Source organism: Macroventuria anomochaeta (assembly GCF_010093625.1).
Source record: "Macroventuria anomochaeta strain CBS 525.71 unplaced genomic scaffold BU25scaffold_43, whole genome shotgun sequence".
Taxonomy (NCBI): domain Eukaryota; kingdom Fungi; phylum Ascomycota; class Dothideomycetes; order Pleosporales; family Didymellaceae; genus Macroventuria; species Macroventuria anomochaeta.
Genome location: NW_022985404.1, coordinates 241,452 through 265,377, shown reverse-complemented (window position 1 = coordinate 265,377; position 23,926 = coordinate 241,452). Strand labels below are relative to the sequence as shown.

The 23,926-nt window shown below is 52.2% G+C and overlaps 13 protein-coding genes across 13 annotated transcripts; 7 read left to right on the top strand and 6 right to left on the bottom strand.

The window, feature by feature from the left end:
* Positions 1–516: 516 nt before the first annotated feature.
* BU25DRAFT_296715 (kinase-like protein) lies at positions 517–1,128 on the bottom strand (the record flags this gene model as incomplete). The annotated part of the gene is made up of 1 exon (XM_033701921.1): positions 517–1,128. A coding segment is annotated over one exon (612 nt), but the record flags the coding sequence as incomplete, so codon positions are not given.
* Positions 1,129–2,550: 1,422 nt separating this feature from the next.
* Positions 2,551–3,276, top strand: BU25DRAFT_425598 (uncharacterized protein; the record flags this gene model as incomplete). Its single annotated transcript, XM_033708357.1, has 1 exon — positions 2,551–3,276. The coding sequence occupies one exon, from the start codon at positions 2,551–2,553 to the stop codon at positions 3,274–3,276; it is 726 nt and encodes a 241-aa protein (XP_033556855.1).
* Positions 3,277–4,730: 1,454 nt separating this feature from the next.
* BU25DRAFT_351790 (mate family transporter) lies at positions 4,731–6,358 on the top strand (the record flags this gene model as incomplete). The annotated part of the gene is made up of 2 exons (XM_033703370.1): positions 4,731–5,367; positions 5,415–6,358. 2 exons carry the CDS (start codon positions 4,731–4,733, stop codon positions 6,356–6,358), a joined length of 1,581 nt encoding a protein of 526 aa, XP_033556854.1.
* Positions 6,359–7,386: 1,028 nt separating this feature from the next.
* On the top strand, positions 7,387–9,217 carry BU25DRAFT_208401 (Arginase/deacetylase). The gene is made up of 7 exons (XM_033701168.1): positions 7,387–7,621; positions 7,678–7,771; positions 7,825–7,915; positions 7,991–8,074; positions 8,130–8,662; positions 8,719–9,011; positions 9,083–9,217. Exons 1-6 carry the CDS (start codon positions 7,484–7,486, stop codon positions 8,961–8,963), a joined length of 1,185 nt encoding a protein of 394 aa, XP_033556853.1. The 5' UTR covers positions 7,387–7,483; the 3' UTR covers positions 8,964–9,011; positions 9,083–9,217.
* BU25DRAFT_208261 (uncharacterized protein) lies at positions 9,056–10,101 on the bottom strand. Its single transcript, XM_033701167.1, has 2 exons — positions 10,059–10,101; positions 9,056–10,006 (listed from the first exon to the last, which is right to left on the bottom strand). The coding sequence occupies exon 2, from the start codon at positions 9,892–9,894 to the stop codon at positions 9,400–9,402; it is 495 nt and encodes a 164-aa protein (XP_033556852.1). The 5' UTR covers positions 9,895–10,006; positions 10,059–10,101; the 3' UTR covers positions 9,056–9,399.
* Positions 10,102–10,882: 781 nt separating this feature from the next.
* BU25DRAFT_208249 (uncharacterized protein) lies at positions 10,883–12,421 on the bottom strand. Its single transcript, XM_033701166.1, has 2 exons — positions 11,150–12,421; positions 10,883–11,077 (listed from the first exon to the last, which is right to left on the bottom strand). Exon 1 carries the CDS (start codon positions 12,134–12,136, stop codon positions 11,162–11,164), a length of 975 nt encoding a protein of 324 aa, XP_033556851.1. The 5' UTR covers positions 12,137–12,421; the 3' UTR covers positions 10,883–11,077; positions 11,150–11,161.
* On the top strand, positions 12,306–13,008 carry BU25DRAFT_208425 (uncharacterized protein). The gene is made up of 3 exons (XM_033701169.1): positions 12,306–12,539; positions 12,595–12,705; positions 12,756–13,008. The coding sequence occupies exons 1-3, from the start codon at positions 12,474–12,476 to the stop codon at positions 12,909–12,911; spliced, it is 333 nt and encodes a 110-aa protein (XP_033556850.1). The 5' UTR covers positions 12,306–12,473; the 3' UTR covers positions 12,912–13,008.
* BU25DRAFT_415148 (uncharacterized protein) lies at positions 12,883–13,930 on the bottom strand. The gene is made up of 2 exons (XM_033707479.1): positions 13,135–13,930; positions 12,883–13,085 (listed from the first exon to the last, which is right to left on the bottom strand). The coding sequence occupies exons 1-2, from the start codon at positions 13,835–13,837 to the stop codon at positions 13,045–13,047; spliced, it is 744 nt and encodes a 247-aa protein (XP_033556849.1). The 5' UTR covers positions 13,838–13,930; the 3' UTR covers positions 12,883–13,044.
* A 773-nt stretch (positions 13,931–14,703) lies between these two features.
* BU25DRAFT_434771 (required for respiratory growth protein 9, mitochondrial) lies at positions 14,704–15,447 on the bottom strand (the record flags this gene model as incomplete). The annotated part of the gene is made up of 1 exon (XM_033708875.1): positions 14,704–15,447. One exon carries the CDS (start codon positions 15,445–15,447, stop codon positions 14,704–14,706), a length of 744 nt encoding a protein of 247 aa, XP_033556848.1.
* Positions 15,448–15,619: 172 nt separating this feature from the next.
* Positions 15,620–17,539, top strand: BU25DRAFT_402363 (uncharacterized protein). The gene is made up of 2 exons (XM_033705042.1): positions 15,620–15,933; positions 15,986–17,539. Exons 1-2 carry the CDS (start codon positions 15,887–15,889, stop codon positions 17,394–17,396), a joined length of 1,458 nt encoding a protein of 485 aa, XP_033556847.1. The 5' UTR covers positions 15,620–15,886; the 3' UTR covers positions 17,397–17,539.
* A 962-nt stretch (positions 17,540–18,501) lies between these two features.
* BU25DRAFT_208190 (uncharacterized protein) lies at positions 18,502–20,572 on the top strand. Its single transcript, XM_033701165.1, has one exon. It carries the CDS (start codon positions 18,721–18,723, stop codon positions 20,371–20,373), a length of 1,653 nt encoding a protein of 550 aa, XP_033556846.1. The 5' UTR covers positions 18,502–18,720; the 3' UTR covers positions 20,374–20,572.
* Positions 20,468–22,039, bottom strand: BU25DRAFT_208133 (NAD(P)-binding protein). Its single transcript, XM_033701164.1, has 5 exons — positions 21,583–22,039; positions 21,418–21,501; positions 21,353–21,366; positions 20,625–21,039; positions 20,468–20,576 (listed from the first exon to the last, which is right to left on the bottom strand). The coding sequence occupies exons 1-5, from the start codon at positions 21,823–21,825 to the stop codon at positions 20,562–20,564; spliced, it is 771 nt and encodes a 256-aa protein (XP_033556845.1). The 5' UTR covers positions 21,826–22,039; the 3' UTR covers positions 20,468–20,561.
* Positions 22,040–22,542: 503 nt separating this feature from the next.
* On the top strand, positions 22,543–23,907 carry BU25DRAFT_415141 (cytochrome c). The gene is made up of 2 exons (XM_033707478.1): positions 22,543–22,845; positions 23,120–23,907. Exons 1-2 carry the CDS (start codon positions 22,830–22,832, stop codon positions 23,428–23,430), a joined length of 327 nt encoding a protein of 108 aa, XP_033556844.1. The 5' UTR covers positions 22,543–22,829; the 3' UTR covers positions 23,431–23,907.
* Positions 23,908–23,926: the final 19 nt, after the last annotated feature.

Here is a 23,926-nt window from a genome sequence, read left to right as displayed (position 1 = left end):
TTGTATTAGACATAACGCAACCTACGTGGTCTTTTCATCCAACGCTCAGCGTTCCCTACGAACCGCTTTGTGGCCCTCGCCTCAGAACATTTGCTTCATACACTCGAGCTTGAGGCGCTCAACGTGGTCGTCCATGTGCGGAATTGCTTCTCGAACCAGCTTCGAAGCCTTAGGTCGAGTTGCGACAGGCTTCCACAGCTGTGCATACCAAAAGCCGAGGCGCGCACCGTAATGATGATAACCTGGCAGGTCGAAAGGCAGATCGTAATCCTTCTGCAACACCGTCAAGGGCACGTTGATTGGTCTAAAGACGGTAGGAACACGAGTGCGCCAATACTCCGACATCCACATTTGATGGTCTTCGGGGTGAGGATAGGTCTTACCTTGGGCTTTCCGGCTCCGAACGAAAGCCTCTCGCGTCTGGATTGGATTGATGCCAAGTGCCATAAACTGCAGCGTAGCACCAAGACCCCAGATGTCCGCAGAGGTCTGGACAGGAGCAATTTGTTCCATTTCTGGCGGCGCATATTCAGGAGTACCGTCGAAGCCTTGTGGGTGCTGGCCCTTTGGTGTTGGCCAAGGCGTGAGTCGAGCGAAGTCCGAGAGCTTGAAGATGGGCTCTTCAGGCAGGGCTTGACCTTCAATATGATCTGGCGGCTTAACAGCTAGGATATTCTGTGGCTTGAAGTCATTGTGGACATAGCGAGTACCGAGCTCGTGGTGGAGATAATTCAGAGCAAGCACCATGTCCCGGAAGAGCTTCCACATCGTGATCTCTGATACACGCTCAGGCTTGCCTTCCCACCCTTGCTTCGCGCACCAAGACTCGCGATAATCGACCAGATTGCCGAGCTCGCAGACTGGGAGGAACAGCGCCGGCCCGTGAGGATACCAATCTTCGGTGGCATGGCATAGATCTAGGATGTGCTTGTGCTGGCCGATTGTGCGCATGTTCTTGATCTCTTGCGCCAGATCCTTGCGCGCCGAGTAATATCGAGGCAGCTTCACAGCAATAAACATACCTTGTCGTTTCCCTTGCTGGTAGAGATGTACTATACCATCTCCACCTTCGCCGAGAACCCCTTCATGATGCCAGTACTTATGAAACCGCGCGTGGAAAGTGATTTCCTTCGGTGTTTCAATAGTCGCTGCCGGAGGGTAACGGAATTTGGTTCGCTTAAGAAAATGATTAGGTGAGTGGGTTTGTGTCGCACAGTCGTGCAGTTCGATGTGCCGACAGCCTTGCAGCTCAAAGTTCACCTCGGTTAGCTTGACCTGTACAACATCGTCTTGTCGTTCCGATGCTTCGGCCCTAATCGGTCGGTAGTTCTCGCGCTGGGGTTTAGCGATGGCTTCGTCAGTCAATTCGAGTTCTTCAGCCTGTTTAGAGTCTTTCCGAGCCACGATCGGCCGGCGATTCGTTGGCCTAGAGTAGACTTTGAGCATGTTGAAGACTTCCTTGATAATCAGAAATGTGTAGAACAACATGTCATGTAGGCAGTTGACAGTCAGAATTGACAACCTACTTTTCGGGACTAACGCAGAGTGTACCGACGCGCAGGAACTTTGCTCATAGTTTTAAGCAGAGCTGGTTCACATTGTGAAGTTGCGTTGCGTAGCAACAACCACGTTTATGATGCTGGAGTTTCATTATGAACGATCAGCATCATGCCATGCACATTGCAATACATCTTTGGAGCACGGCGAGTCATGTGAGTAGATGTCGGAAAGTAGATGAATCTGGAGCTTACCGTATGGCCATGAAAGATCGTTCTTGTCGTCTCGGCGTCTCGAACTCCTACAAAACGCACACTGTTGAAGTGTGCAACAAGTACACTGGCCGCCAGTGGCTGCATCTGAATCACATGCATTCGAGGTCGAAATCGTTAGCTTTGTTCTCCCAGACATAAGCACATCCAAACCTGGTGACTTTCACCAAACATAAGTGTGATACATTGAAGTGCTCTTCGCTTGGTTGTCTCAGCAGCGCTTCGAATCGGTAGCCGGAAAATCGAAAGGTGGCTCCCTGCTGTTGGGTTCTCTTGTGTAGTACGGGTGTGCGCGAGGTAGCACGCTGACACTGTGCTCGGGTAGCTGACAGGTACCGTATTGTACCGTGCTACTGCGTTTCCACGGACGGTGTTCCTCAGGTGCTACTTGACATTTCAGTGCTAGCCTCACGTAGCAACAAAATGGCAACTCAGTCACGACTTCGGTCGTCGCCGCCCTATCATAAATCCAGTGTGCATCTGTTCTAACTTTGGGCCTAAGATTGGACCTTGTAATAGACGACTCACTCACCTTCATTTCGTCATGGCCGAGGAGTGCGGCACAAGTACTTCTTGCCCGTCACCCGTCAACCGTAGCTTCTGTCTGCTGCCTTCACTTGCGCTTGCTCCACGCGCTGCGCAAGTGGGGCAGGCAAACGCTCTCGTTCATCGATAAAACACCCCCATCGAGGTATTACTCTCTACTCCGCACTGGTAAAACTTCGCAACTCAACTCAGTATATACAAACCAATCGACACCAAAAGCGACTCAACCACGACGATGCAACTCACCACGACCATTCTTGCCGGGCTCTGCTTGGTAGCACTTGCCTTGGGTGCACCTTCCGACATGGGCAGTCCACACTCCACGATCGGCTCCACCACCTTCTGGGAGAACACGCAGACGCAGAAGTACCACTGCGAGGGCAAGGACGTCATCCGCTGCGAGATCACCGCCGGAGGTACTTGCTCTGCAATCAACCTCTGCGATGCGTACTGCTTCAACCACGACAAGGGCGTTGCATGTGTTGACATGGGGGAACCTATCATGAACACATCCAGCGACATCGACACTACCATCCCCAAGGTCCCAGCTTCAGCGCCCGATATCAAAGTTGCCGCGAGATACGCTTCACCTCAAGAAAACAAGCACTACATCTGTTTCCAGGACCGCACTGGCGTTCTGATCTGCAAATATGGCTTCTGCTCCACGGACCACTACTGCAAGAGCGGTGCAAAGTGCAAAGATGACTCCGTCTCTTGCGAGAGCCAGTCTCCATCAGCCAAATCGGAAGTCCGCTCTGCACCTAACCAAAGCGAAGACGTACCTACCAAGCTCGTCGCAAGGAACCGCAGTCCCAAGGAGAACAAATGGTATGTCTGTTCCAAGAATCGTGCCAGCGTTCTCAAGTGCGCTTATGGCTTTTGCGCTACCGACTATTACTGCGCGAAACGCCACCCTTGCATCGACAATCCTGCTCGCTGCAAGAGAGCGCTCTCAGCTTGAGACTGAGTTGACAATATCATAGCGTCGCTATCAAAGGTTGCTAAAGAGGGGATGGTTCAGAATCGATGCAGTAACATGGCATATGAAGGGATTCTTTCGAGCAAGAGAAGACACCAGGAGATGCGAGATGCTAACATAAAATGAGAGTCCTCAATGAATCAATAAGTTCCATGCACACTTACAATCTTCTACACCAAACTCTACAGCCTGAAATATTTCCTTGCTAGCATGCTGACTCCTGTACATCTATGGACGCCAATGTAAGCATGTGTTGGGGAGGACTCATCGCAATACCAAACATGGCTTTGAATCCAACTCAGTTCGTGGAACGCCAAGCTATCGTCGTGAGCGAGCTGATAGTAAATCGGACTAGAATCGAAAATAGCAGGTACAGATATGCATGGTGGATTGTTGTTACCTGACAGAGAAACCTGGAGGTATTCAGAAGATCGTATACCTAGTAGTGGTGGAGATGCGGTCGATTGCCTGATTCCGGCTTTCTCGATTTCATGAGGGTATGGGCTTTCAAGAAAGATCGACGAGTAAAGAGCGAGGTTGAGGAGGGATGGAACTCGGACCAATCGGCTCTTTCCACTCCAACAGCCTCAAACCCTGTCTTCTTTCGCTCCCTCTTTGTACCCCACTGTGCCCACTCATTAGGCGTCTCATTGGCAGCTCATACTGATGCCAGCCCTTCTTTCGAACTGGTGCCAGGTATTCAGTATCTGTACAGCCAGACCCGCAAGCTCGGCGAATCCCAAGGCGGCACACTCGCCTAAAGGTTGACCGCAACTCTCGGACGTTCTCGCACACACACCTTACGCATCCAATGTACCCTGCAATCGCGTCAGGATCTCCTTCCCGTGTATACGCTATCTGACTTCAAGGTGCACAGGTGTGCTAGAGAGTGAACGGGGCGTTGGCTTACGGTTCCTAAGAGCGGTCGATCCCGGCTCCACCAGTATCTACAATCCACGCCGTTCCCCGCAAACCTGATTGGTCCCATTGAGATCGTGAGAAATAACTCGAGTCACTCCAAGCTTACCGAAGGGTCTTAGTCAAGACGAGACGGATGCATGTTGATAAGGCTACCGCAGCAAACACACATCCAATCACAAACCTCCAACGCCTTGCTGTCAATCGAGTTAGATCCTCGCGCAGGAAGCTTTACCCGTCCGCCCCTATTATTCAATGGGTTGAGGCTTCCGTGATCACACTGGTGATAGGCCGTCAACATAGGCTGTTATCAGCATTGTCAACCCGTTGTACCAGCATCCACTTCATCACCATTGGGAATTTGAATTGCACGAACCACATGGCGCTCGGTTGGTCTTCCTTGTTGCAGTAAATAGCAACTCCACCGTTTTTGAGAACTTCTCATACATATAGGTGTCACCTTATCCTCCTCTCAAAGCAATCACACCGATTTGGTCCTCTGCTCGAGCTACTTCACCATGGAGAACGAAGGCAAAACTCGATCTTGGGTCCCAAGACTGCTCAGACCAACTTCAACTTCGAAGACGGATGCGGAACCTAACGCGCGATCGTCTCTCCTGCCTCCGTCACAACACGACGAGTGGTCGACTGGCGAAACCTACGAACTTGAAGATGGATCCAGCACCAAATTTCAGCTTGTACTACAAGAGTTCTGGGTGTTATTCAAAGGTTCTATACCAGTGGTACTCGCATATGCTTTGCAGAACTCTCTCCAAACAGTCTCGGTGCTTATCGTGGGGCGCTTGTCTCCTGAAGCTCTTGCAACAGCTGCTTTCTCCTACATGTTCGCTATGGCCACAGGATGGCTTGTCGCTCTCGGAGGTACAACAGCGATCGACACCCTCGCATCTGCTAGCTTCACTGGAAGTAAGAACCGTCATGATCTGGGCATCATCTTGCAGCGTGCTTTCGTGGTACTTCTGCTGTTTTATGTACCTATTGCCATTCTCTGGATATGCTCGGCACCGCTCTTTAGAGCTCTGGGGCAAGAAGAGTACATTGCGCGAGATTCAGCAAAGTTTCTCGCTGTTCTTGCCCCTGGTGGAATTGGTTATATCTACTTCGAGGCCTTGAAGAAGTATATGCAAGCTCAAGGTACGCAGTCACTTCGCATTCAAGGGCCTACATGCTCACCGGCATAGAAATCATGCGTCCAGGAACTTACGTTCTCCTGATCACGTCTCCCCTCAGTGCAGGACTCAATTACGTCTTCGTGTACACTCTCAACATGGGCCTTCTCGGTGCGCCACTCGCTACTGGAATTGCATACTGGGCTTCGTTTCTGCTTCTTCTCGCATATGCGCGCTTCGTCGAGGGATGGGAATGCTGGGGAGGATGGAACCGCAAATGTCTGCAGAATACCTGGGTATTTGCACGTTTGGCTTTCCTCGGCGTCATCCACGTTGGAACTGAGTGGTGGGCTTTCGAGATTGTTGCTCTCGTTGCGGGAAAGCTCGGGACAGTACCTCTGGCCTCGCAGAGTGTCATCATGACTACCGATCAAGTCATGAACACGATCCCTTTCGGAGTTGGAGTCGCTACATCCTCACGAGTTGGTAACCTGCTGGGTGCCCGCAACGCGAAAGGCGCTGCAAGAGCCGCCAATACAGCGGCGGTCCTGAGCATGGTTCTCGGTGTAGTTGTCCTGGCCATTCTCATGGGAGTCAAGGACTTCTACGCAAAGATGTTCAACGATGACATCGAGGTCATTAGGCTCACTGCGAAGGTTATGCCGTATGTCGCTCTCTTCCAGATTGCGGACGGGCTCAACGGAAGCTGCGGTGGCGCTCTCAGAGGCATGGGTAGGCAACACATCGGTGCAACCGTTAACATCGTCAGCTACTACTGTGGAGCCTTGCCGCTCGGTATCTGGCTTGCCTTCAACGGCTGGGGTCTGGCTGGCTTGTGGGTCGGCCAATGCATTGCTCTGTATCTCGTAGGCTTTGCCGAGTGGGTCATCGTAGCGTGGAGCGACTGGAACTATCAAGTCAAGAGGGCATATGAGAGGATGGACTGTGATGACCGAGCGGAGTTGGGTGTCTCGGAGGAAGTCGCGGCGAACACAGTCCACAACCAAAGATTGTAGATAGATCGCTGGTGTTGATCCAGGAATTGGCGAATCAGAGGATTCTCAGGCATTAGCAACGCTTCTTAGACATTAGAGTTAGATAGGAAAACCGGGGTCAGCATGCAGCCGGTGTTAAGTACCAGCCCGATGTAGCTAAGCGAGCTTGTATCTAAGACCCTTGTCCTGTCTCGCTCGAACGACACCTCATCCACCTCCACAAGCTCCGCCGCTTTCCCCACGCTTCAACGCTGTCGCTAAGTGATCAATCAATGACATCACCTGCATCTGCATGGTGAACAGTTTTCACTTCCGCGAATCTCCTCATGTTAGGCACAAGCCTGACCCGTCGTGGTCTAGGGCGTTTTCTTACCACCCGATTCCAAGCTGCATCAACGCACCGCATCCCAAGGAGACTATCCGAACCTAGCTCTCACCGGCCTATGATGTGCTTTTGATCTTTACAAAGAGCGTGACGAAATGGAGCACTATTGGCCATATGTGGAATCTGCACCGGATACGCGAGCGTACCGAGAGAACGACATACATACATACCATGTCCAGCTTCAGATAAGGCTATCTGCCAAGACACGAGATTCTGAATTATAGGCTCACGGCACCGTCTGGACATCTTCCCATTGGTGAATCGTACGATCTCCAGTGTCATCCCACAAGGCGGGGTTGAAGCTGCCTCGCTGCTGAACGATCTGACCATGAGCTGGATGCCAGCTCGAATGCAATGGCCAGTACCTAGATGGTCTCAAGAGGTAAAAATTCATGAGGATGTCCCTGTTCGTACCATTGGAATCTTCGGACAACTCCAACGCTTATCGTAGGGCAATGCTCCCTTGGCCCAGCTATCGAAGTCCACAAGCAAGAACTCCGTTTATCTGCCGTCCTATTATGTCGATACTTGAAGCTCACCGGAGGCTCCTAACCAGATGTAGGTAAAATGGTGCGGAACCTGCATACACATGTCGCCAAAGTGGCTTCGAGCTGTTTACCTAACAGGACCTCGTCAAGAGCTGATGATACAGAGGGGTCTGAGCTGTTCCCCAGCTATTTACTGCAGGTCTCGCCCACAACCTCTTTTTTCTCATCATCTCAACTTTCTCAATTCCATTTCTGCTTCGATTTTCTGCAGACATGAAGCTTTCATCAGCTCTCCTCAGCTTCGCAGCTGTTGTAGCCGCACATGGCGATCGTGACCACGATCAGGAGCCATTGGCTGGCCCGCACGAGGGGCTGTGGTACAATACTCTTCCTGGAGATGGCGGTACACAGGTTCGTTGCTCAGAACTGTTGTCGAGGCTCTGCAGCATCAATTGACCTCTCGATAGGCGGACTCCATCTTCAGCGGCATTTCCACCTTCGGTCGCCTTCCGTACCACCCATGTCTATCTAGTAAAGTCGACTTTGACATTGCGTTCATTGGTAAGAAGGAATACTGTATACCCTCACATCCAGCAGTTGCTAACGCCCAATAGGTGCTCCCTTCGATACTGGCACATCGTACCGCCCAGGTGCCCGTTTCGGCCCCAGCGGTATCAGACAAGGTTCTCGTCGCCTCAATCTTTAGTATGTCTCTTCAAAGCACCATATGCTTACTTTTAGTCCGCCTGGGCATAAAGGCTCACGCAGGATTGGATTTAGTGGCGGATATAATGTCCCATTGAAAGCGAACCCCTTCAACTCGTGGGCAAAAGTCATTGACTGTGGCGATATCCCGGTCACTTCGTAAGCCCAAAGATTCACTGCAGCTAAGAAATGTAAGTACTTACGTGATAAACAGGTACGACAACGCCTATGCGCTCCAGCAAATCGAGGAAGGCCACAACCTCCTCCTGAGCCGTGCACCGCACACTCACGCTGACAAGCCTGGCCCGTCTAAGAAAGGGACCACACTGCCTCGCTTGATCACTCTCGGAGGTGACCACACCATCACTCTTCCTCTCCTCCGTTCCATCAACCGCAACTACGGTCCCGTCAGTGTTATCCACTTTGACAGCCATCTCGATACCTGGAAGCCTAAAGTCTTCGGCGGCTCACCCAGCGAGCAAGCCGCCATCAACCACGGCACTTACTTCTTTCACGCTGCCCAGGAAGGCCTCCTCGCCAACGACACTAACATCCATGCTGGAATCCGCACGACGCTGTCCGGACCTTCTGACTACGAGAATGACGGCTACTGCGGCTTCCAGATCGTTGAGGCACGTGAGATTGACAAGATTGGTACTGATGGTATCATCAAGAAGATCAAAGACAGGGTCGGTACTGAGAAGCCTGTCTACCTCAGCATTGACATCGACACCCTTGATCCTGCTTGTGAGCCTTCCTTGGCAGCAAGTCCCTCTCGAACAAACACTGACATACATGTGCAGTCGCCCCTGCCACTGGCACTCCTGAGACTGGCGGTTGGACCACCCGCGAGCTCCGCACCATCATCCGCGGTCTCGAGGGCATCAACCTGATCGCTGCCGACATCGTCGAGGTTGCCCCAGCTTACGACACCAACGCCGAGCTGACCACCATGGCCGCCGCTGACACCCTTTACGAGGTCATGACCTTGATGGTCAAGAAGGGACCTCTGAGCGAGCTCGGCAAACAGGAGACCATCGAGCTATAGAGCAGTGCAATAAGCAGTAGTCCTACTACTCGGCCACGAACAAATTAGGCAAGCTGACCCCTCCTCTCCTTCCCCTCTTAGATATAGAACTCTGTGTCCTAGGCTGATTTGTAGCGCAGGGGTGTGTCGACCAACATCAATCGACGACTGAGGTGTGTAAGGCGTGTCTTCACAAGATAAGATCCAAGTCACGCAAGATGTGGCAATAGAAGTGTGTCGCAAGTATGCTTGATAGTATAGTATCTCGAATTATAATATTAAGTAGTATTGGGTATTCCTTTTCCATCCCTCCACTCCATCCCTCTTCCCTTCCCATATATAAACGCCCGCAGTTCCCAAACCAGACAAAGTCAAATGGTATATCGCAGAACCATAGTCCAAATTCAACGCTTGCAGTAAATCACTTTTCTTCTCATTTCAGTTCTCCTCGCTCCACTTAGAAGCCCGCGCCGTACGCAGCCCTGTAGGCCTGATTGACGCCCCTGTGGTGCTCGACGACCTTGGTCTTGAGCTGCTTCCAGTGCTTGGAGAGGTTGGTGGGCTGCTTGGGCGCTGCCTCCTCGCTGTGGGGCTCCTCGATCGAGGCGCGGGGAGAGGCGCGGGGAGTCGAGGAGACGGAGCCGTGGGGAGAGTTTGCGCGAGACTGGCCCGGGGAGTAGAAGGCGGTGTAGGCTGCGTTCATCTCGTCATGGTGGTTCTTGATGGCAGTCCACAGCTTGCTGGCGTTGGTCTTGGACTTGGGAGCTTCGACCATGCCGGCGACGACGGAGTTGTTGCGCGAAGTCTCGAGCGAGGCGGGGGTGGAGACGGTAGGTGTGGAGTTGGAGGAGCCGTAGTAGGCCTGGTTCATGCCCTCGTGGTGTGCCTTTGCGTGAGCGGCGAAGGAGGAGAGGATGTTCTGCCTCTTCTGGGTGTTTGCGGTAGAAGACATTATTGTGGTTTGGTGTGTTGGCTTGATGTAGTAATCGAGTAAAGTAGTCGTAGTCGATTTGATTCGAAGTAGTAGATCGAAGTCGATGCTTTTGAAGTGATGCTTGTGCTGTCTGATACTCCCTCAGACCAGCGATCCACCCTCTTATATACCAAAGCACTCACCACAGCCCCCCAAAAACATGACACCCGCCAAGTATCGTCAGTCGCACGCCGTTACACCTCATCTTGCAACAGAATTTTACTCAGCACGCCTTGCGCATGTTGCAATCCATCGAAAATTATTGTCCTATGACACCTTCGTCAACTTTGAGCCAATCAGACGCCTCACACGCTTAGAAATAAAGTGGATTTCTCAGCAACATGGCGCGTTGGGGCCCGTGCGGCTACAAGGCAACTCATGGTTTTCCCGCAGGGCGTGTGTCGACGACAGGGCGGAAAAGACGCAAAGCACACGCAAAGCTGAGCATTTGCGTCCGTGCCCTTTCCCGCAAGCGCTTCTCCGTCGGCGATCAGCCGCCGCACCTCAAAATTAGCAGCTCGTACGTAAAGGCCAGTCAGAGCCTTCGTGCGAATTCCTTTAGAGGCTTAACGACTTCACTTAACGGCATCGCGTTAGAAATTTCTGCCCTCGCACGCCCATTGCCCACACCCCTTGCTGTTACAAGTTTCCCGTCGCTTCTCATCGGCCCACGTCTCCCGGCTACCGTGCGGCTTCTAGACTCGCTCGCCAACACGATGCTTGCGGCGCAAACTTGTTGCAAACTTGTTGTTGCATTTTGAGTGGGTAGTTGTACGTAAAGCCAGTGTTAGAATTATGGGATGCTACCTTTGGAGGTATAGAGGGTGCCTTTGGAGGTAAAGGGGGAAAAATTTGCTGTCTCACCGTCAAAGACTTGGTGTGGATTGCGTGAGGGTGTTGGGGGAGGATCGCGAGATTGGACGGCATCGTGAGATCGCGCCTTTGGGGTGGAAAATTTGGTCACCCCATGCCCTTGCCATTGTATTGTGAGGTTCTTTCCGGTACTAGGGGCTTCCCCGGATTGTTGTTGTAGCTTCAATTTGTAGTCTTCGATGAATGTATCAACTACACCTAACCTCAGTATCTCTATCGTCGCCAATTGCCAGCGGCGTACAGCGTGTGCTGATTAATCACTTCTGCTCAGCTATGAAGTGGTCAAAAGGTATGTATTGCTGCACGTATGCGCCTATCATCTACAAATGCCACGACTAATGCACGGGCTTTGTGCTTGTATCCTCGAGTACTCCTAAGCACTCCATCTCATGAAACCAAAGATCGCATTGATCAACACTCCCATAACAACGGCCAACTGTCTCCTTCTCGACCACACTCCATCTTCCCTGAAACCCCATATCAGCGCGCCCAGCGGCCAGAAAAAACCCGTCATGTACCCCCACAGCATATCATCCAGACCACCCTCCTCCACGGCAAACCCTGCGCCCCATCCCGCATCCGCTTCCCCAGTCAAGGCTGGTGATGGGTCTGTGGCTGTGCTATCCAGCCATCGATCTTCGAGGACGCGCATCTCTGCGGGCGAGGGCATGGTGTCAGGAGTATGTGTGAAGGAGAGGTTGGTCTGGAAGTGCGAGCGTAGGCTTGCTACTTCTTGCGCTGTGAAGCCGGACGTGAGAAGGCGGTCGAAGCCTTGTGGTGCCGGGGTCGTGGTGGAGGAGCCTCGTCGTTGGGTGGCATTGTTACTGCTACTCTGTGCGCCGCTGCTGGATCGGCGATGGCTGGCCAAACCTTGTGATGTTTCGTACTGTGACTTGAGGGATGTCTCGGTGTTCTGCGCCAAAGTAGCCTCGCTTTCCAGCTCAGCAGGAGTGAGCGCATCACCTAGCGAGCAGTGTATATAGTACTTCTTCGCTTCTGGTGGTGCTGTCGCGCCGTATTCCACAGCTGGCGCGTCCCGTACTGGTTGCTTCCCCTTGCTCTTGCTACCTGGCCCATCTTCCTTGTATGTATCAGCCCGCGGCAGTGGAGGTGGTAGTCTGAGTGATGTCGACAATGGCGCAGTGTCTGTGAGGACCTTGCCGGCGTAGATGAGGCGTAGACGTGCAGAGGCCTGATCAGGCGGCAGGTGCGATCGAATGAGCTGCTTTAAGGAGAGTGTTGGCGTCAGCCTCGGTAGAGGTATGGATAGTGAAAGGTCTGGTATCGAAGCAGAGAATCGTATGATCAGACACACGAGCTGCTCCGGGAGCAGCGGTATGGTCGTCATGTTGGGGCTCGTAGGGGTTCGTTATGTGCTATGCAAGTAGGAGATGCAGCTTGGTGGCTGAGCTGCTGATCGAGTAAGTCGAACGTATGAGCATGCATGGTTGACTGTTAAGAGGCAGTGCGCGCTATGGCTCTCTGGAGGGCATGGTGGAGGGTTCATTGATCAGTTGCGGAGCTGCCACGAGATAGCACGCGGCAGGGCTGCGGAGCTCGGAACGTTGAACGCGGGGGTCATAGCTCCGTGAGCCTTATGTACCCCATCTTTGGCCTGACATACTGTATCCTCTTTGCTCTTGTGTTATCGTTCGATTTCTTTATATCTTCCTCTTAACCTCGCCATGACTGTCATACATATTGTCTTGTTTGAGTGGAAGCCTTTGGCAAGTCATGCTCAGGTGGAAGAGGTGATTATCTCCATCATCCATGGTGTTCAATCTTGTACTGATGTTACTTGCGTAGGCATGTAATCGTATGCTTGCATTGCAAGACAAGTGCTTGAACGCAAGCTCTCAGAAACCATACATCAAGTCCTTCTCTGGCGGGAGGAACAACAGCAACGAGGGTCATGCTGTATGTATCTTATGCACCATAGATGCATCGAAGCTAATCGGTACTTCCAGAGTCCCTACACCCATGGCTTTGTGGTAGAGTTCGAGAGCGAAGAAGACCGAGACTACTATGTGAGCAAGGATCCTGCACATCAAGACTTTATCAAATTTGCTGGAGAGCTGCTACAGAATATCAAGGTGCTTGACTACGAGCCAGGGAAACTGTAGTGTTGTGATATGCATATATACTGTCTAATGCATTCTATACAAACAGGCCTAGCCTACCCAATTGAACGCCATATGCAATGCTGTGTCATACCGCCCAATGACGAATACTGTACATAAAACAATGAGAGGGGTATCATGATACACTAAAAGACTCGCCACATCCACATTGTTCAGCTATTGCATGTTAGCTTGGTTCAAGAAGTCGTTACTGGGTGATGCTTACTCATGTTTGGGTTCTTGAAGATGAAGCGCTGGTTCAACTTGTCATCTAACCAGTCCATCTCGCTCCCGATGATGTTCAGCAAAGCCTTGTTGTCGATCAGGACCTTAACGCCATCCTGCTCAACCTGCTCATCCAGCTTTGAGGGCTTGTCCACATATTCCAAGTGGTATGCCAATCCAGAGCAACCCTTTGCCTTTGTTCCAATTCGAATGAGCTTTGGCTCTGGCTGATTGAGCAGGTCACGTAGATGTCCGACAGCTGATTGCGAGATCTTGATAGTCGCCTTCCTGGGTCCAAAGTTGTATCTTCTTGGCCGCGCTGACTTAATGGGTGCTGCCTGTGTCTTCTGCGCTTCACCCTCCGGAAGACTGACGTTTGATCGCTCTTGCTGTGGTGCTTGACTCCGCTGCTCTGGAGCGAACCGCGACGGTGTCCAAGATTTTACCTCGGATGCGCCGCCCGCTATCGATGTGTCCGGAACACCAAAGTTTCGCGGTGGGGGTGGTGGAGGCTGTAGTGTCGAAGGTTGGTAGGCAGTCGCAGTTTGCATCTGACGCTTAGACGATTGACGGTACGATGTCGATGAAGAAAGGGCTCGCGAGCATTGTGGACATGGGCGGGGAGCGAAGGATGATGCGGCGAGTCGTGAAGATGCGAACGCCGAGGAGCGTGCCAGTGTGCGAGTTGTACGTGGTAGAGACATGGTCGCAGGGGGACTTCCAGGAGACAACTGCAACTGGACGTGGTATGGATGGATAGGTGCGTGATGTGTGGGTGTGATTGACAAGCAATCGATGTTTGTCAGTCAAGTTCGCCAGGCTATGTCATAAAGGCCCACGGCATATCCCGGCACATAGCACAATTACCAAGCACTTGTTTCTCATTGGCTCGGCAGTGTTCAAGGGTCTTTCGGAATTTCGGAATGAAACCGAGTAAATCTTACCTGTCAAGCACGCGACATCTGAGTGGAACTATTTCTGGTCAGAGGTGTTCAGGGACCAATAGTTCCCTCTGCTTACTGTCTACTTATGTTGTTCTACTTTTCGTTATGGAGCCTTTAGCATTTAAAAGTCAGGGAGCAACAGTCACTAGCTGCTCGATCTGCTCACACGCTAAGACAGAAGCCATTGCTATGGTTGCAGCGTTCAAAAGCTGTGCTTATTCATCAGAGCATAACTCAGCTCCTTGTTCCCTCAAAACCTTCCAGTCTTTGACGCTGATAGCATCAAAATACCTCAGCTGGGGTTTAGTTTGCTATATGCTTGGTGTGCCCAGTTACTGCTTCAGCCGCTTATGCAGCATCAATCAGCCTCAGTATAGCTTTCCAGATTCAAGTCGTCGACGCAGATCTGCGCATGTCAGACAGTCGCGTCGCTTATGTTGCAATCCAAGCGCCTTCGCCTCTATTTACTTCATCCTGTGCGCCGTGTACATGCTCGCTGAGGCAGGACCTGAAAAGCAGGTGCGGCTGAGGTATTGCCCATGGCTGAGGGTACCGTCAATAGTATAAGCCCCCGAAATCCGTATGCGGTATGCAGTCGCCCGCATGCCGACTTTTTCCACGAAGTCCTATAGCCTGTCTGACAGCGGTATAGTGGTCTTTGTCTTTCGGTTGCCGGACGCATCGACAGTTGGTATAATGTCTTCCTCAGGCAGGAATGCCTCAGGAGCGCTGTCCCTGATTTCGATCTGGTTCCTCCTCCGTGTCTTCCAAACAGGCCGCCTGTCGCCATTATCTGCACGGCCAACGCCCATATCTCTCCACTTCTTCGGTGGCTTGATACCCATTTCTACCAGGTTCGACCAAATCCTCTCGCCTCGCTTGTCCCACCTCTGCATACGCTCTTCGTGCTCCTCGTCGCTCGGCTGCCACTTGCTCTTCAGTATCCGCCGTATGGCTTCAGACGAGACTTTGAAATGTTCGGCGAGTACTGGTGTTGTGAACTTGTCGGGTTGCGTCTGGTGCAGATGCCGTATGCCTTCCATTGTATCAGGCGATAGCTTCTTGCGCGGATTCCAGGCTTCTCCGTTGAGCTTCTTCTTCATGGCCTCCTTCTCAGCCTGCCATGCGGGACGAGTCGAGCGCCCTACTGTCCATTCTGCTGTGCTCTCGTCGAAGGTCGTGGTTGCGACAGCTTTTGGCGACCTTGTAGGAGCGTTGCGCGGTCTTTGCGATGGTCGAGCGTCAGGGAAGGGATCTGATGGCCGATTGGGTTTGCTATGCAGTTGTCGCGCACGGAATGATGGCTTGATGTCTGTTAAAGATCGAGTAAAGAGACTGAGCGCCCTTCGCGGGTACGAGTGACAGTTCATGATGGATACTGTTGATTAGTTCGTAAAGACCGTTCCATCTCGAAGTTTAGAATCTCGTGCACGGACTCGAACTTCTAGGAAGGACCGACCAATCGGTGGTTTGGACATACTCGCCGCAAACGTGCCGCAAACGTGCAGCCAACACGATTGAGTGGTGACGCAACACACTTAGCACCAAGACTTAGAGAAGTTTCAACTGCCACCACGGAAGCAAGCTCTCCCAGGATCCGATCGGTCGACAGAAGCACCATGTGCTCAGATCTGCAGTCGAAGGCGGCAAAATGGGGTCCCCTCCAATGCGCTAGCCGCCTCGGTTGAACATGACGGTACCATGGGGCCAGAGATACAAAGCCACAGACTGATCGTCTCCTTCACACTGTTGTTGCACTTGTGAACCCGATCGCCCTATTTCGTTCCACCAAATACTCAAGCTACAAGCATGGCTTGGCCCAACCCATTTCGTAGGCGCACTGAGAACACCAGAAGGTACGTCTCGATCAGGAAGTCTATGAGAGGTATTTCAACTCACCAAGCGAAGTGTCTGGGCTTATGAGTTTGAATGGACGGATGATCACATTACACCTGAGCAATCAGAGCCGTGGAAACACTCTTACGACGTACTGGCAGAGGAGTGTGTGGATCGACTGAATGCCATTTCGCCACATCAGAAGGGAGTCTTGCCAAGGAACAGCAACACACAGCCAGTACCTGTTCGGACTGAGGGCACCAATGAAGAAAAGGAAAAGGTGTATCCGGTACCACAGCGAGACCTATACGCATTACTCAAGGAACACCACGAATCAGACCCTAAACTCGACAAGCTGTGGCAGCAGATCAACACTGTCCCAGATTGGGTAGACTGGGATCAGATCGAAAGAGGCCAAGATGTGTTTTATCGGTATGGAGGGCCAGCGCTGACTGGACTCACCTTCCAGTCCTTACTTGGTGGTATGGGTGCTGCGCGAGTTGTCGAGACTCTAGCTCGCACTGGAGGCTTCAACACGAAGGTGGCTAGAAGACGATTGTTCGAAACTACACAGCACATTCTTCAGTGTACCAGGTCTTTGGAAGGCATCAAGCCTGGTGGCGAAGGGCATGCTTCGTCTGTAAGAGTTCGTCTCTTGCATGCAGCGGTGCGCCAACGCATCCTGAAGCTCGCAGAAACAAAACCAAATTACTACAACGTGAAAGAGTGGGGGATACCGGTGAACGACCTGGACCAGATCGCTACCATCGGCACGTTCTCATCGTCACTGATCTGGCTTAGCTTCCCACGTCAGGGCATCTTCCTTAGCAATCAGGAAATCGAGGACTACCTTGCTCTGTGGCGATATATCGCATACATTCTCGGCACGCCAGATACCTTCTTCACCACTACGCCAAAGGCAAAGGCCATCATGGAGTCACTCTTCTACAACGAAGTCCACCCTTCAGAGATGTCAAAGACCATGGCCAACAACATTATTCTTTCCCTGAAGGAGACGCCACCAACGTTCGTGTCTGCCGATATGCTCACTGCCAGTGCACGATGGTTGAATGGAAACGCCTTATCTGATGCCCTTGGTCTCAGACAAGTGTCTCTATACTACTGGGCGCTGATGGCGGGTCAATGTCTCTTCTTCGCGGTCTACTGTTACATGAATCGCTTGATCCCTGCCTGGGACCGCGACCATGTCAGAAGGGCCAAGATAGTATTTTGGGATGTGATAGTCAAGGCGAAATGGGGGCTTGCTGGCGAGGAGACTACGTTCGACTTCAAGTATGTACCAGAGTACGATACATTAACAGAACTGGGCAAACACGAAGAACGGAAGCTAAAGAGGTCTGGCATCGAGTCAAGAAACTTGAGGGCCTTCGCTATCTTCGCTGGTGTCTCTCTAGTTGCGTTTAGTGTTGGTACATATGCCATAGTAAAGGTGGCGTCTCGCATTTTGGGGACCATGTGGTAGGGCTGCTCCCCGGCTGCCTTTGAGCATTTCGATTCTCTAGTTTCCCATTTATAACAGACCGTACATCTTCCATACGTGTTGACCGCTTCCTGTCGTTCCGTTGCCCGTCTCTTACTCTCCCGCCTGCAGGAGCGAACTCACCCACTTATGGTCTGTTTATACAGCACAGCTTCTTGTCGCATTCTTTCACCAAGGACGTCGCTGTCGCCTCACACTCCACCTGCACACCGCCTCTGCCTGTTCAAAGCCACGTGGGATTCCAACAGTGGTTATAGACTTCTCAATCATGGTTTCTCCTCTTTCTTACTTCTGCCCATCTACCTCAACATTCAACCGACTACTGACACACTTTACCACATTCAATTAAACAGCCCTACCACTAGCACAGAACATGAACAGTAAAGAGAGCCGCCAGTGTCCTCACTTCGACACTCATAATGGAGTTTGCGGGTGTCCTGAGTTCTGGCAGCCTGCGCAACGCTCGCAGACTGATCGACCTTCATCAACACCCCGTGAGGGGTCCAACACACACTATGGTCGAAGCGCACCCAACAGCCAGATCAGCTCCAGTGTCAACTCTATTCCTTTGCCCGATCGCACGAAGATCCAGCTGTCCACTCCAGCTCCACCCGGTCCTCCAAAGGAAACTTGTTTCTTCTGGTACCATGGTGCATGCCGACGAGGCGATGAATGCGATCGACCACATGAGGCCCATCCAACCTGGCCCATCCCGCCGCCTCCCGGCTACCGTCACTTTCAGCCCTGTGCACTCCCACTATGCCCTCTCCGAACAGATCTAGAGGCCGCGACTAGGCCTCAGGAGTATCAACGACGCCGCCGCAAAATGGGTGGTCAGATGGACGGCGCAGCATTCAGCCGTGCAACAACAACTGGTGAGAGCTCGAGCGACAACGACAGCAACGCCAACATTGATACTGACATGAGCGAGGCCGGTGAAGGTACCTCCATGATATCGAACCATGACATCCTAGGCGTATCAGTGCGATATGGTATTACCTCTCAGGCGCCCGCTGGCAATGCGGGTGAGGAAAGAACGGGCCAGGAGGGTGAGGTGAAGGTACAGCAGGGACCGGGAAGGAACGAGTATGATGAATCTGATTACGTCGACCTATCGCAACTGCTTTCCCCTCCATCAACCCCACTTGTGCAAGAAGAGACCCTGTTGTCCATCAGTCATTCCGGCACACTCAGCAAACGCCCTACAACACACTCGCGCAAGAGCAATAATAAGCGCGTCAAGCTCGAAGAAGGCAGCTCGTTAGATCTTAGCAACGTCGTTTCGATCCTCGAGTGCCCGCGCGACATGTCACAACGGGACTTCAGGCCGCTCAGTCTCTGCCTTGATGGCCAACATTCTGAACCTGGAGCAACCTACTTCGCACTCATGCACAGCTTTCCACCACAACCGGAATCCGTGCTCGCAGCGAACGATAGCCCGATGACGTTCGCACCGCAGCCCTTCGATCCACCAAAAGGACCTCGCAGCATGAGCACAATACCACTGATTTGCTTCTTCTACTATCACAAGGGCTACTGTAACCCGAAACCCGGAAGGCGATGCGACTACCTCCACAATATGAGCACATCCCAACAGACAGTGAGCCTACCGCACGGCATCGACAATCACGATCCAACATGCTCTCTATCTTTGTGTCCTGTACGTTTACGCAGTCTCGCTCAAGTGAAGCAGGAGCTGGAATCGTTTGCACCTAGCATGCAATCCAATATCAAATACGAGCCGGTGACGCCTCCCGGAATCAATAGGTCAACCTTCTTCGAAGTTCCTGACTCTTCTCCGCGCGACGAGATCATAGCTGTGCGAGGTAGAACCCCAAAAGGAATGCTGGGTCAGCCGCTGCCTCAGCTCACAAGTGTCGCCAGGCAGCGATGCAAGGAGCAGAAACGCCCTATAGAGCAGATACAAGCTGAGAACAGCATCATTCCGACCAATGTTGGCGCTGCAATCGATTTCGGGGACTGGGCCATACAGAAGAAGAAGACTCACCGAGGGAAGAAGGCGGGCAGAAAATTGGCAGAGCGGCTGCGTCGGCAGCAGGAAGAAGAAGAGTCGATCCGGCAAGGGCTACATGGGCACTCAAATGCCTTGCGCATGCAACGACCGCTGCCTACTCTATCCGTCAGGGAGGAAACACCCACTCTCGCAATCCTGCCCCCAGTCGGCATTCCAAACAGGAAGCGACGGAAGAACCGTAGCAAGAAGCCGCTGCACAGTCAACATGTTGATGAGCTGGGGCTTGGAGACTCCATCGAAGCTGAGGGTATCCAAGGTTTTACACCAGATGCTGTGCAAGGATCGAACCCCTCGTGGACTCTCCAGGGCTTTCCATCGTCACCACAAGCTCCGAATCCTCCTGTGGTATATGGAGAGAAGCAGGTAAGCATCGGCAGCGCTCTTGAGATGGTGGATGCGATGAACCAGAGCCCTCGTAAATGGCGTCCACTCATGACGAACCCGCAAAGGATACCTTTTGGGATGAGTGCACTGTATGAGCACTCACAGGAATCCTTGGGTTTGTCATCGGAGGATAGAAGGGCGGAGATCCGCAAGGAGCAGCGTGCAAGATGTGAGGCTTTCATCCAAAGGCAGAAAGCAGGACAAGAGGAGAAGGCACATCTGGCAGCCAGTGTTGTTTCGCCAGATTCTTTTCACCAGCCCAATGCTGGCGACAAAGAACTTGGCCCCAAGCCACGCTGCCAGAGGTGCCGTGAGATGAGGAAGGGCTGTGATCCTCAAGGACCATACCGGCGCTGCAACGATGCAGACTGTGGTGCTGAGGGTTGTGTTGACTGGGATGGGAACAACGGCAGGTATGAACGCTGTGAGGAGAATGTCGAGGGTACCGATAGCGCCGCCGGGTACCAGCTGCCCGAAGGTGACCAGCGTCTCGATTGGGGTAATGATCTTGTGAGGCGCCTCTTTAGTGAAATCGAGTAATGACCACTACAAATCACCGAGTAAGTATCCAAGCCACTGACAGTGTTCAGTCAGCTTCTCGATGCACGCCGGGGTTCGGAGTTGAGGGTCTGATCATTCATGGTGTCTATGCACTCTAGTAGGGGTATCATCCTAGTGGAGGGTTACCGGAGAATGCAGGTAGTAGTAGATACAATGCGAAAGGTCTGTCACCAAACGTATGGCTATACATTGTCAGTCATCGCCCGCCTATGAGAAAGTGCGGGGCTTACCTTGTTTTCATACGTCCAAAAAGTCCCGCTATGCTGAATCCCCTTACTCTTGATCACTTCAATCATCTTCCCCACACTCTCCTCCGGCGTAATGATCCCCTGCACCTCCCACGGCAACTGCACATTCGCCATATCTGTCGCCACTTCGCCGGGGTGCATGCACAGCAAAATCGTATCATCGTCCTTCCTCTTTAACTCAGCGGCCATGTGACGAACAGCCATGTTTAAGGCTGCTTTTGAGGCAGCATAGGCGGCGAATCCGTCTTCCATCTCGCGAAATTGGCCTGCTGAACCGCTGTCTGAGGACATGAACACTATGGTGCCGATGGGGATGTTGGTTTGTAGCAGCTTCTGAGCGGTTATGATAGGTCCGATTGTGTTGGTGTGGAGGTGGAAGGCGAATTCGTCGAAAGAGCTGTGATCGTTGTCAGCATTGCCTTAACCTTGACGCTATCTGGACAGTTCTGGAAGCCATTCTCAAGACCACTATGGTCGTTATCGGCAAAGGCATCGCTAGGTGTATCGACAGTAATGTCGCAGTTGCCAACAGCCATAGTCAGCGCCATTGCCAACGTACTTGGCAATGGTTTCCCAGATTATGGGCCTCAGCTGAGCACGTAGATACGACGATCAGGTTGGGACCGCGTATCGTGTGGCTGGCACCCCAGCTGAGGCCCGACGAGGATGCATGCTTTAAACCGGAAGTGGTATGGTGAAGGGATACGTACAGCTCAGTAGCTCTCTGATGGAATTAGTGCAGCTCAGTCGATATTACACTTTCGTGATTCCTTACATTCGGGTATCTCAGTACTCCAGCATTCAAGACTACATAGTCGATCTTCAAATTTGGTATGGTGGCCAGTGTTGAAACAAATCTCTACCTCGAGTTAGCTTATAACACCACAAGAAGTTGTAATGGCTCCAAGATTCAAAAGTGCTTAATGCGGACAGAACATACTATGATGCTCTCCTCAGACAGTATGTCACAGATCTCCATTCGACATCTCCCATGATCCCCGCCAGCCTGACCCCACAAGGCTGAAGCATGCGCTGCAAATGGTTCTCGCACCGTGGCGATGATGCGCTCATTTTTTGTTAATAGCTGCCGTACAAACTCCAGTCCAATGCCTCTGCTGGCACCGAGGATTAGCCATGTTGTGTAGTCTTCATCGGCATATAATATGCTGGGGATCTGGTCCATTCGTGCTGCGCAGCGGGGTGCAGGATAACAATGAGGTCAGATATGGTACATTGACGTATGGGCGGACACCCCGGACGAAGCCCTGAGGAAGGATTGACGAGTGTCGCAGGCAAAGACACTGAGTCTGCCCTGGAATGCTATCACGATGACAGGGAAGGAGCAGGGTATTCGGGTAGTGGACGTGATTATGCACACGTCTCGCGCAAGCAAGTTCCAACGCGTGATCGTACACGGATATGCGAACCAACCTGGGTACATTGACAGGGGTCTTCTGCTGACTCGGCTCGTTCGCTTGCAACTGCTACGGCTAGAGTCTGCTTGAGCAGGGCCAAACGGACATCCTGCAAGAGTTACAATCCAGCGGGCCCAGACAGAGGGACAGCTACACGTGATGGCTGTAATTCCTAACCAGGAGTTCATCGGCAAGAATGCGCTCATCGGCAAGAATGCGCTCATCGGCAATCGATAAAGAAAGCGGTATCCCGCGGCAACGCAGCCACCTCGGAGACAGGCGGCGAGAATTTCCGAGGCGTTCCTCTCAAGATCGATTGAGCTTCGAGAAGGCAATGATGTTTAATGCGATGAATCACTATGAATCAAGAGTTCGAAACAAACTCTACTTGTAGCTTCTACATAGCCTCTGCAAAGTTTATCGAATAAAATCACCGGTCTGTAGTGATATTCTGCATTGAATATGTGGTGACCAAGGACAGTCGAGCTGCACGTGACTCCCAGCCACGGTCTCACTGAACAATGAATGATTTGTGATTGGACGCAGCAGGCGTAACAGAAAGCAGGCGCGACCGTGCTGTGACCTCATCGGGAAAGCGCGGTTTGCGCTCTCGGCCCGTGCACGCTTTCATCCTTGATCAAGAAAAGCGCCTCAAATTTGCGAGTCTTTCTTCTTCTCCTACTATCGCCTTCAAGCTCATCTACAGCTCCAGCTTCCATTACCTAACCTCCATCTCTATCACCAACTCCCAACACCACCAACTTCATTCACAATGGGTTACGAGAAGGGTACGTTTCCACGTTCTCAACAAGCTTCGGACGTCATCGCAACTCTTTCTTCACGCCACGGCCTCCCGACGCTCATTGAGCTTGCGCATCACGAACAGCGTCAGCAACAGTCGCCAGGTGGTACTGGCAGCTGTTAAGACGAGCTTCGAGCATCTCGTTGGGTGTGATCCGCAAGGTGCACGCTTTGCGATCAAGGGAGGAAGGGCGGCGAGTTTTTCGGATGCGATGGCGATGGCTTCATCCTAATAGAGTTTTTATTAACAGATCATTACAGGCGATGCTAAGAAGGGTGCCAACCTTTTCAAGACCCGTTGCGCGCAATGCCACACCCTGAAGGAGGGTGAGGGCAACAAGATCGGTCCCATGCTCCACGGTCTTTTCGGCCGCAAGACTGGCCAGGTCGACGGCTACTCCTACACCGACGCCAACAAGCAGAAGGGCATCACCTGGGATGAGAACACCCTCTTCGAGTACCTCGAGAACCCCAAGAAGTACATTCCCGGTACCAAGATGGCCTTCGGTGGTCTCAAGAAGCCCAAGGACCGCAACGACCTCATCGCCTTCCTCCAGGAGGAGACCAAATAAGCGCTCTATATCCTCCCCGGACGCTTCCCTCATCTACCGACCCGTCATGACCCTTCTATAGTCCCTTTCAACCAAACCTTCTTCCGATTGTACCAACACCCACGCTAGACGTACGATTGCGGCGGTGAAGTGCGCCTCTGGCGCGCCACCGCCCTGTGTAGATTATGTTTGGAATATCATCTGGCGCCTTTCGATTTCTGGTGCTGCATATTCGGGTTGGAATTAGCGGCACGCTCGAAATAAAGATCTTCTCTTCAATCACATCTCCATGCTCTGCTGTGACCATTCGCCTTGGACTCGAACCTTACATTAGCCTTTTGTCTTGAACCCATCGCATCCTGGAACCGTGCCACAGATCTTGGCTACGTGTCATGGATGAACTTTGTCGATAACACGGCAATCCCAAGGCTCTACGCTCAAGAGCCTCCTTTCTTGCCGGATTTCCACCAATGAAATGCGAGGTAAAATTTCTGACGCGCATGCGGAGGGCCCACTC